At 40.6% G+C, this 12,113-nt stretch overlaps 1 protein-coding gene across 1 annotated transcript in view; it reads right to left on the bottom strand.

Annotated features, from left to right (window-relative positions):
- Window positions 1-1,043: 1,043 nt before the first annotated feature.
- Window positions 1,044-12,113, bottom strand: part of RNF144B (ring finger protein 144B) — an 80,057-nt gene continuing 68,987 nt past the window's right edge. The window contains exons 6-8 of the mRNA XM_003897103.5: window positions 10,172-10,316; window positions 6,493-6,582; window positions 1,044-4,955 (exon numbers count right to left, since the gene is read on the bottom strand). Coding sequence (XP_003897152.1) covers window positions 4,815-4,955; window positions 6,493-6,582; window positions 10,172-10,316 — 376 coding nt within the window. The 3' untranslated portion in view covers window positions 1,044-4,814. The remainder of the gene's footprint in view (window positions 4,956-6,492; window positions 6,583-10,171; window positions 10,317-12,113) is intronic.

The following is a 12,113-nucleotide window of genomic DNA, read 5'->3' as shown; positions in this document are numbered from 1 at the left end:
AAATGATCTTATTGATTTCCTCAAAACAGAATGATTAGAAAACGAAATTTGAATTGTACGTCAATTGTAAACCTTTGTATGCAGGTACCATTTTAGAAGCATCTCGCCTTCAATAAAAAGGCTTCTACACCAGTACAGGAGAGTGAGCTTTCGGTTTTGTAGAAACAAAAGCTCTAGTTGTTAAGTAATCTTTGGCGCCCAACTTAAGGCCTGCCTTGAATACTAATTCAAATGGAAATGACCTTAACACTCTAAATCCTTTGTTAAAAAATCGTAACAAGGAAACACATTCCTCTGCCCTTTTGGAAGGTTAGAACTGACCTTAGCATTTAGTCCAACCTTCATTTTACAGAACAAATGGCTTTGACACTTGGCAGCATTTTTTATTAGAATGATCAAAGATCTGTAGTATTCGTTATTTCTCTGGATAATGATCAATTCCTGTGCACGGGCAGTGTGAACTACCACACCTACAAAGAAGAAAGTGTGTAACAAAGACATTACATTTACTCCCGCCCCACCTTTTTTTTTTTGTTTTTTTTTTTTTTTTTGAGACGGAGTTTCGCTCTTGCTGCCCAGGCTGGAGTGCAATGGCACAATCTTGGCTCACCGCAACTTCCACCTCCCAGGTTCAAGCAGTTCTCCTGCCTCAGCCTCCCAAGTAGCTGGGATTACAGGCATGCGCCACCACGCCCAGCTAATTTTTTTGTATTTTTAGTAGAGACAGGGTTCTAATTTTTGTGTGTTTTTAGTAGTGATGGGGTTTTACCATGTTAGCCAGGCAGGTCTCGAACTCCTGACCTCAGGTGATCTGCCCACTTTGGCCTCCCAAAGTGCTGGGATTACAGGCGTGAGCTACCATACCCACCTGGCCCCATTTCTTTTAAGAAGTAAAGTAGCAAGAGTTATTTCTATAGACGGTATTGCAAATTCTGGTACATTTTGTAAATTCAGAACCTAGGATTTAACAGTGACTTGGTTGGTTCTTAGAGGATAAAATTGAACATGCTTAGAATTGTGCAGCGCAACAAAGGTTAACACAATTGATTTCCTGCTCACATTTATTGTGGCTAGAGAGCCTATTTTCTTCTCCAAAAATTGGAAAAATATAACACAATAGCAATTTTTTAAAATACATAAAACTTCCCAGATCATGACATGAGACATAATAGCCTGTATATATCAATTGTGATCGCTTTATAAAATGTCATTCATCTAATGCATTTCTGAAATTGCCCTTAAAGCTACACATACACACATGACTCTATATCACATAAAGGCATCCATTCATGAACAGAAAGAAAAGTCTTTTATAAGTACTGTGTAGGGAAGGCTAAAGTAATACATACTTAGATTCAGAATAATTTTTAAGAAAAAACGTGGGGTTCCAAGAAACGGTGATTTACATTCAAATGAACATGTACATTTGCAAACCTGGATAAGTAATATTTTCATGAAGCACGCTACTAGAAAATTCACACTGAATTATTTGTTTTTCAAAGGCCTCTTTCAAAGTACAGACTCCAAGTCCAAAGCAAATACCCACAGCATGAACAAATAGGATGCCTAAGATTCTAACATTTGCTTCTGCATGGCTTTCCTCCTCACTTCCCTACTTCATAACAAGAAAAAATTTCCTAGATGGGACAATGGTAAGATGTTGTGCTAATACATTCCATAGGATTTCTGGATGCTGGACTATTACATCCAGGTTACAATTTGGGGATGGATTTTTTATATCTATTGCAAATGGACTACACTCCAAACACAAAAAGATTCCTGCCATAGCAGAGAATCCAAATATCCCTAATACAGAAAGAGAATCATTCAGAAAGGACAAAGCTGGCAGACTGAGAAAGGAGGCAAGAGTAAACTCTGTCACTGGCCAATTATCTAAAACAAGAATAGCAGCCTCTGTTATCAAAGTTGCCAGTTAAAATTGTCAGCTGTCAGGCACAGTGACACACACCTGTAATCCCAACACTTTGGGAGGCCAAGGTGGGTGGATCGCTTAAGCCCAGGAGTTTGAGACAAGCCTGGGCAACACAGAGAAACTCCATCTCTACAAAAAATACAAAACTTAGCCAGGTGTGGTGGTGTGTGCCTGTAGTCCCAGCTGCTCAGGAGGCTAAGGTGGGAGGAATGCTTGAGCCCAGGAGGTAGGGGTTCTGTGAACCATGATCATGCCACTGCACTCCAGCCTGGGTGACAAAGGGAGACCCTGTCCAAAAAAACAAAAAGTTGCCAGCTGTCTTCTCTATAAACAGTCTCTAGATTGGTTTGCATCATGCCCTTTGATGCACCAGATATGTTTAACCAACCTAGTTTTGTTGATTCTGACAATCTCACACATTTAAGAATTTACCATTCTTCAGGCACTTTTCAACGTTAAAAAAAATTAAATCCAGTTATTGAAAATCAGTTTGACAAACAACCCCCACTCCGTAGCCCTGGCCAAAAAAAAATAAGCAGCTAATTCGGTGATACGATCTCTGTAAGGCGGCAAATTCCTTCAATTTTCCAAGGAAATAGCATATATATTTTCTTCCATCTTAACTCCAAATTTGGGACCTCTTCCTCTGGTAACACAGTATTTTATGTTACTTGAAATCAGCCCCCATTTAAAAGACTCTTTGTGGCACCAAGCTTAAAGAGTTTACTGACAGAGGACATCGCCACTATTAACATTCTTGTTACAAAAATTCAGTTTCAGTTGAGTTCCCCTGAGCAGTTATAAATGCCTTTTACCTATAATGAGGCAGTAGGCTATGTGTAAAACAAAGCAAATGAACTGTTCAAATATATGTAAATCTATAATTATACTAACATGAACTACACTGATAGAAGACAGTGTTTTTTTCTCTGAAATATTTAGAGTTTCAAAAGAAAAAGACACAATATTAAGAAATTTCTAATAGATGATTAAAAATGATTTTGGTTGGTTGCCATTCCCAGGTTTTCCCAGAGTTCTCATCTATGTTCTATACAATGTGTAAATTAAAATGTACATGACCAATTGATGTACTACACATACATCAGATATCAATATATACATGTGAATTAAAGTTCCTTAAATATACACATCCCCACTTAGGATATATCCTATTACATAGGCAAAGCATCATCCTTTAATAATAGGTCCAAGATAGCAGCAATTTGATATTCTATTATCTAGTTACCTCAGAAAATATCATAGATCCTGGATAGTTCCTGATATGGTATCCCTGGCTTCAAGAACTCTACAGTAACATTTAGCATAGGTCTCATGAAGCACCAGGCTACACTGTCAATAGCAATTATATAATCCTGTCATTGGAGATAAGGTTTTATCCTTTCAAAACCTCGTTATTCAAATCTGACTAATGGTATAATGGAAAAAATAAGTCACAATGAGGTGATATATAAATTTAAACTAAAATATATAAAGCATTTCTATTTTATTTCTTACATGTTTTTGTTGCTGTTTTATCAGTGCCTTGTAACAAAGTATTCAGACTGTCCTAACAGATGCTGAAACAGCAATAATAAATTATGCTGAGAAAAGAGCTGCTCTGTGTTTGAAAATATGTAAATGACTCAGTTATCAATTAGTGTTTTTACAAACAGAGATGGCAGGATATTGTACTAAGTACTGTTTTAAAAGAGTTATGAGTCTATACCCTTGGGTAAGTTATGAACTTACAACCAAAATTCACATATATAATATGCAAAAAATCTTTAGGCAGATTTACAATAAACCATTTCAGTCACAGAAGGATAGAATGGCTCTTAAGTAAACATTTATTTTGTGTGTACTATTGGGTGTATCCATGCATGCTCAATGGATAGAAATTACAGGCAGGCTGCAAGTCACATGGATTCTAGATGTACATAATATACACTTTAATATTTACTCTCCATGTGTACTCTTAGGCCCGATTCCAAATCTACTGGGTATGTGAACACAGATCCTGAGAAAGGTCCCAGTCATCTATGACGGAAGTTTTGAAACTCTACCACTCTACCCGTATTTCATATGAAACAATTTTGTAGATCACAGCTACCGGCTGTAAGAGACAAGTTGGCCAACTTAGAAAACTTACATTTGCCAAGGGAGAGACACTAAATTAGAACATATTGTTTAACAGGCTGCAACTCTTTTACTGGGAAGGGGCAACTCCCTCTGCACAGCAGTTTCTCCTGCTTGAAGCTGAGATCACACAAAGAGAAACCTATTGTGTTTCTGCCAAATCACAGCGGGAACACTGGGGACAGCACACCCAGTAGCCAGCAGAGGCACAACCACCATATCAACTGCTGAGATCAGCAGCCTGCTTTACAGCTCCTATGAGGATTTCTCGTCACACAGTCTTATCCTTCTCCTCATCAGGTTTCCCCTGTGTTTCTCGTGGTAGTCAAATCAACACAGAACAGGCTCTGGCTTCTTGGTTATCTTGTATGTTGCCAACCATGACAACACACTTGTTATATCAAATGTTCCCTCAAGCTCCGTGAATTTGGCTGGAAGTTGAACAGTCCAGTGAGATCCTTTGGAAGATAAAATGGTATGTGCATTCATCTCAAGCAACCCCAAAGCTCCTGACATGCTCCATAGACACAGCTGGACTGTTGAGCCCAGTTCTTGTTACACAGGAATGCTCACACCCAGGACTTGGCCTTTCCTGATGCTGAAGGTGGGCAGGCAAGTTCAAAGTCTGGACACAGAGGCACTTTCAAAGTTGGCAAGGAGAAGGAGGCAAGGTCACTAAATGGGGCGTCATCACTGTGCCATCTCACGTAACTCACACATCTGGGGCAAACGAACACAGAGATCTTTAGGTTGTGGATGGGTCGTGCTTTTTCTTCTTGCCCCGACAGGACTTGCAGACACAACAGATTATACATGGGGAGGCCAGGAGTAACAAGGGTGAAGTAACCAAGGCAATGATGCCCAAGCCTACGAGAATCCCCACCACCTGGAAATTTCAAAGAAAAGCATATCTCAGCAATTAAGTCTTTCAATATGTATACTTATTCCAACTATACTATCTGCTGTGGGCCAAATGTTTGTGTCCCCCTGAAGCTCATATGTTGAAACCCTAAATCCCCGATGTGATGGTATTTGGAGACGAGGCCTTTATAAGCTAGTTGGTTTATGAAGGCAGGGCCCTCATGATGGGATTCGTGCTCTTACGAGAACACATGCCAGAGAGCTTGCTTCCTTTCTCTAGGCTCTATGCCATGCGAAGACACAGCAAAAAAAAATGGCCATCTTCAAACCAGGAAGAGAGCCCTTGCTAGGACATGACCATGCTGTCACCTGAACCTCAGACTTCTCAGCCTCCAGAACTATGAGAAGTAAATTTCTGTTCTTTAAGCCTCCCAGTCTATGGTCATTTGTTATAGCAGCCTGAACAAGACATCATCTCAGGCACATAGAACAGTTACATTTCTGGGATCTTTCAGCTAGTGCCCAGGATTGATCTGAATTGGAGAGAAGCCAGAGAGATACAAAGGACCACATCAAGGATGGAAACCATCCAAATGCCAACTCAAGCTGTCGCAAGCTCAGGATAGTCATGAATTATCAGTGTTGGTGCTCTCTCTACCTGAATTTCCTCAACTAGCTCATGGGGATGTTAATGATTACTAGGATATTAGCACTGACTCCATCCAAAGGAACACGGCCTTTAATAAATATAAAACACTATTAAAAATAAACCATGACTCCTTTTGAACCTGCCACATAAACACACAATGGCATGTACAGAGGGATCTAAGCCCCAGGAAGGGCTCACAGGGTTTCAGAGCACTGCCTGATATGGTTTGGCTGTGTCCCCACCCAAATCTCATCTTGAATTGCAATAATCCCCATGTGTCAAGGGCAGGGCCAGGTGGAGATAATTGAATCATGGGGGTGGTTTCCCCCATACTGTTCTTGTGGTAGTGAGTAAGTTTCATGAGACGTGATGGTTTTATAAATGGGAGTTCCCCTGCACAAGCTCTCTCACCTGCCGCCATTTACGATGTGACTTTGCTCCTCCTCTGCCTTCTGCCATGACTGTGAGGCCTCCCCAGCCATGTGGAATTGTGAGTCCATTAAACCCCTTTCCTTAATAACTAGCTAAGTCTCAGGTATGTCTTTATTAGTAGTGTGAGAACAGACTAATACACTACCTTTGAAAGGTAATATGCCTTAAAGGGCTTTAGGAAAGTCATTCCACTGTTTCTCAAGAGGAAAGAATATCTGCCTGCATTCTGCATGTCACTGTTCATTGCCTGGCAGCTCTGGTGCCCCTGCTCCTCCACTTGTCCTTAAGGAGACCGTGCTCATGAATTAACTTTAGGTAGTTACCCCATTACTTTTCCCTAGTCCTGCCCTGGCACTCTCCAGAAGCTCCCAGGCTGAGATGGGACCTCCCAGGAGGGAACAGTGCAGGGAAGAGGAAGAGGGGGGCTCTTTAAGCCATCACGGTTTTGGTTTATGTCACGCTCCCTGTAAGGTCAGGGTACCTGTGTTCGGTTCCACATCACTGACGCTCTTGAGTGGCCAAGTTTATTCCTGCATGGCCCTTTGTCATAATGTCTGAGGAAAATGTCATTCTGAAAAATAAAAAGATTGGTTTCAGTAAATATGCAGTTTTAAATTGAGAAATGAATACAAACCACATCAGATCACCAAATGGAAGGCAAAGTTTTTCTCTGGTGATATCAGTGACTCCCTCTAGAATTCCAAGCCCATAATCTTTATCTTGGTAGTTATGTAAATCACCAAGTGAAAACAGATCATAATCAATAAGAATCTCAATTAATTTTAAGAAAGAAAAGAAAAAAAAAGAGTAGTAATGACCTGACTACTTATCTTAGCAAGGCAGCTCTGGCAGAGGTCCAGTGGAATGGGAAGACCAGGAACAAGGTAGCTGAAAGGCTGGTGTGGCAAACCAGGAGAGAGAACACGCCAGTGACTGAGGACGGATGGAGAAGAGGAAGTTACAGTCCTAAGATATTAAGAAAGTAACTAGAGAGAAACAAGGAGAAGCAATCACAGAGAAGGGAAAGTGGTTGGGTTGAAAGAAGGCAGTGGCTTTATTGAGAGAAGTGACAACACAGAGATGGAGTTTGTTGGGAAGGTAAGTTTGGACATGTTGAACTTGAGAGATGGTTGAGACATCCAAGCAGGGCTGTTCAAAAAGTTCATCATATAGAACTACACTGAAAAACAAAAACAAAAACAAAACTTGAACCTCAGCAGAGAAATTAGCTCAGGGTCCAAATTAGGTGTAGATAATCTATCTATTTGTTCATTAGACAAATGGAGAAAGGGGTCTCAATTGGGCATCAGTGTACGTGGGACAGAAGAAACCATAGAAGAGACTGAGATTAACTAGGAAGAGGGCTAAACTGAGAAGCAAAGAGGCTGCTGAACACAGGCATTTAAGACTGGGTCAAAGAAGAGGCTAGAAAGGGAACTGGGATATGACCAGAAAAGGTAGAAGAGAAACCAACAGAGGTAGTATCACTGAAATGGATGTGGTCAAGATGTTAAATGCAGCAGAGAATCTAGGTACACTAAGAACAAGTATTATTGGATTCTGCCAGTAAGAAATCACTCAAAATCTGGGAAAGGGGTACAGTCAGGGTATGACTACATGGCCATCCGCGCACATTGCAGTGTTTGGAAGGTAAGTAATGTCAGTAGCAAGAGGTGATTAGGCTTTTTTTGAAGCTTGGCTTCCAAAGGAAAGATAAATCGAGGGGTAGTAAGGAAAAGATGCAGGCTTTAAGAAAAACGTTTACTTGTGTTTAAATGTGACACAGTCGAATGCATGGATATGCTGAGAGAGTGTAGAGTGGAAATTGAAACCACAGGAGAGGAAAGAGATAACTGAACAGCTCAAGTCTCTAAGGCTATGGACAGGAATAGAATTCTAAAGCAGACAATTAAGCATAACTCATCCTCTGAAACTACAGGGGTGAGAATCAAAGCAGGAACAAGCTCAACTCCAACAACGCTCAAAATTCCTGTTTCGTGTCGGTCTCAGGCCTGGATTTTAGACAGTCACCCCTGTCCTGGCCCCAGGCTCTCACACTTTTCTATAAACAGAGATCCACACCATCATCTGATGTAGAACTCCACTTGCGTAGAGAAAAACATCATTACCAACAATCCAATGCCCCTGGCTAAAACTGAAAATGAGATCTTAGAAAACAGTCACCAGAAAAAAGATGCTTCAACATTTGAAGTATGTGTATTCAGCCATTTAACATCTGCACCATTTCATCTCCAGAACCAGAACAGCACAAGAGACAGAACAGCATGTTCTTTGCAACACCATCCCCCAAACACATTTCAGCCAAAGGATGGAGATCTGGTGCACATAATTGTTCCCTTATACTCTGGCCTCCTAAAGAGAACCTCATGGGCTCGGCCTCCTTGTGGCTATGAACCCAATTAATATTCTGGTGAAACCTGAAGGAAAACAAACAAAAAAAAAAACTGTTTTTCACTTGTAATGCATGTGTAATGTACAGTCAATAAAATCCTCATCCAGAATATCACTCATTTAGGTGTGTGCTAGGTCTTAAATATCAAACAAAATTGTAACTCAAGGGCCTATGACAAATCAATTTCTAAATGGAAAATATATCTTCCAACCTGAGCTGCTGAACTTCTAGAGTCTAAAATGTCCATTTTCTTCCCCCCAGTTCATACCTCTTCTTAAATCACTAAGATGAAGGTTATTATTATTATTCATACATGTCATCTTAAACAACATATCGAGTTTTCAGTTAAAAATCAAGCAGGTGGTGGCCAGCAGACATTACATGCTAACTGTACACTCACTACCCACTAAGCTTGTCTGAACTAAAGCACTACACAAATCACTTGTTGGATTAAAGCAAATCAAGCAATCAAAACAAAGAGTGAGAAAAGAATAGCAACTCAATGGTAACTGAGGGCTTACACTGATATGGACATATTTCAGAGGTCCAAATTGCCAAAACAGAGTGTTATCTACAAACAACTTATGCTACCCCAAACTTTAAAAGACCAGAAGTGAAGTAAGACCTACTCACTAACCCTTCACACTGCATTTTTAACTCTGAAGTTACCATTAGCCTTGGCACAGGGCTGAATAAAACTGCACCTGAATGTGAGAAGACTTGATTCATGAATGGTGAGAAAAAATTAAGCCAAGCCCCTTGATCTGGGAAGGGAACACTGTCAAAACAGTAGTGATAATGCTGCATGCCCATGAACAAAAGAAGAGAGAGAGAGAGAGAGCGCGCGTGCATGAGGGAGAGAAGAGAGAGAGAGAGAGAGAGAGAGCGCATGAGGGAGAGAAGAGAGTTAAGAGACACCATTGATTTGAACCATTTTCCTTTGAATTCAAAAAGAAGAAAAAAACCTAATAGTGGTAGGCAGAATAACTACCTCCCAAAGATATCATGGCCTAATCCCCAGAATCTGTGAATGTGTTACCCTATATGACAAGAGGGATTCTGCAAGTATGATTAAATTAAGAACCCTGAGATAAAGGAGATTATCCTACATTATCCTGATGGGCCCAATCTCATCACATTGGTCCTTTAGGCAGAGAACCTTTCCCAGCTGTAGTCAGAGGCAGCAATGACTAAGAAAGAAGGGAGTGAGAGATCTGATGTTGCTGGCTTTGAAGATGGAGGAAGAGGCCACAAGCTAAGGAAAGCAGACAGCCTCTAAGGCAAGAAAACAGATTCTCCCTTAGAGCCTCCAGAAAGAAATGCAGCCCAGCTGACACCTTGATTTTAATCCAGCAAGACCTATATCAGACTTCCAAAGTGAAAAACTGTGGGATAATTTTTTGTGTGTGTGGTATTTTAAGCCACTAAGTATGTGCTAATTAGTTACAACAGCAATATAAAATGAAGACATTAATAGTCCTTTATATAATAGAGACAATGTCCAAATAGCAAGAAATGCCCCTAAAACAAAAGCTTGCCTTTAACACCAAGGTGGCATATGTAAGGTCATCAAAAAGATGTTTTTAGATATCTAAAGTAGCAGACTTAGGAAGTCTCATTAAGAAAAATAAATTCCTTTTGCAGGACAAAAATCATCTCAATATTTTAAAGGAAAATCTGTAGGATATCGGCTGTGGTGCAGATACAGTATACAAAAAACCATACAACAAACCTAGGTGGCACTTACGTCCAAGTTCTGGAGGCAGTACCAGCAAAATGTATGCTTGCAGTTTTTGCACATCATCTGAGCGCAGCCTTCATTGCGTTCAATATAAACCCGGCAAACTGGGCATTGCTTAATGGGGGCTTCTGCATCTGTCCCAAAGAGGGCTCTAGAAACAAAATGGATGAGAAATGGTCATCAGTTGAATTCCCAGGGCTCCTGATGGTTAGATAATGAACTCATAGTTATCCATGCTTAATTCACTTCCAAAAGACAGGGTGTGGGCAAAAACATTATTAGATGTACAGACAACTCATACAAGAAAGAATATTTATTTTGGCTTTCTGTGAATTATATAATTACAGTTTCCACCACTGATTTAACTCACTATTTTGTCAAATTAATATTTCATTCCCTAAGCATGCATTGCCTAAATAAGAACAGCAAGGAGTTGGCTACACAGCAGAGAAACTAGGTTAGGGTCAAACTGGGCGTATATAATCTAATGGTCTGTTCATTAGACAAATGGAGAAGGGGGTCTCAAATATCAACACTTTAAAATAATGTCCAATACTTTCAAAAGACCTTCTCCAAACAGACGAATAGACCAATACAGGCTCACAGCCCCAAGGGGCACAGAAAATAAGCAATAGGAATTGGAGTGGGAGAGACAGATAGGTGAGCGATAGCACCAGGTAACACTTTAGCTACTGCCCATCAAAACTACCACCCAGCTCACAGACATAGCCAATTCACAGAATGTTGTCAAATCTATTATCAGATTTCATATGAACAATAACCTCATATTGTCATAAGACAGTTATTACAGGTTGAGCATCCCTAGTCCAAAATTTGAAATCCAAAATGCTCCAAAATCTGAAACTTTTTGAGTGCCGACATGACAAAGGAAAGGAAATGCTCATTGGAGCCTTTCTGACTTCTGATATTCAGAGTACGGATGTTCAACCAATAAACCTATAATGAAAGTATTTCAAAATCTGAAAAAACTGAGATCTGAAACACTTCTTACCCCAAGTATTTTGGATAGGGGACGCTCAACTTGTATCTTAATTCCCTTATTTTCAGATAAGGAAACAGACTCACAGAGGCTGAGTGACTTCTATGAGACACACAGATGCTAAGTGACAATGTCAGAATGCAAACCCTCCTATCCTCTGAGTTCTTTACATTGCCCTGTGATACCCGCGGAGCTTCCTGCTACGGCCACGAAAATGTAGGCAACACTGGTTTAAAACTGGCTGAGAGGGCACATGCGTGCCACGTGTATTAGCTCTTTTATTCCTCTCCATTTGTTTGTTCTGACATTCAAGCACAGCATCATAGCCAGGTAGCATTACTATTCCTGAAGCCTGGTTCTACACATTCTGGGTGCACTGTGTGATTAAGCCAATGGGGTTACAACACTGGTATTTTGTTCTTGCTGATGCAGAACAACTATAGCCTCAAGCAAAGCAGGAATGAAACACAGAGGTCTCTCACTCTGGGCACTGCTGCTGTCATAAAAACCCTCTGTGTCGTCCAAGTGCAGTGGCTTATGTCTGTAATCCCAGCACTTTGGGAGGTGTAGGTGGGTGGATCACTTGAGGTCAGGATTTCAAGACCAGCCTGGCCAATATGGTGAAACCCCATCTCTACTAAAAATACAAAAATTAGCCAAGCATGGTGGCAAGTGCCTGTAACCCCAGCTAAAGAATCGCTTGAACCCAGGAGGCGGTGGTTGCAGTGAGCCAAGATCATGCCACTGTCCTCCAGCCTAGGCAACAGAGCAAGACTCTGTCTCAAAAACAAAACAAAACAAAACAAAAACCCCACTGTACTAAAAAGGTACAGATTTAATTGCTTCCTATCACAACAAAATCTCAACCTTTACAAAGCATAAAGTATCACAAGAGAACCCTCCTTTCTAGGTGCTGAAAGAATTTAGGACCATTGTTTCTATTCCTGC

Source organism: Papio anubis, chromosome 6 (assembly GCF_008728515.1).
Source record: "Papio anubis isolate 15944 chromosome 6, Panubis1.0, whole genome shotgun sequence".
Lineage (NCBI taxonomy): Eukaryota > Metazoa > Chordata > Mammalia > Primates > Cercopithecidae > Papio > Papio anubis.
The sequence above is the reverse complement of the archived record's forward strand: the minus strand, read 5'-3'. Positions and strand labels throughout refer to the sequence as shown.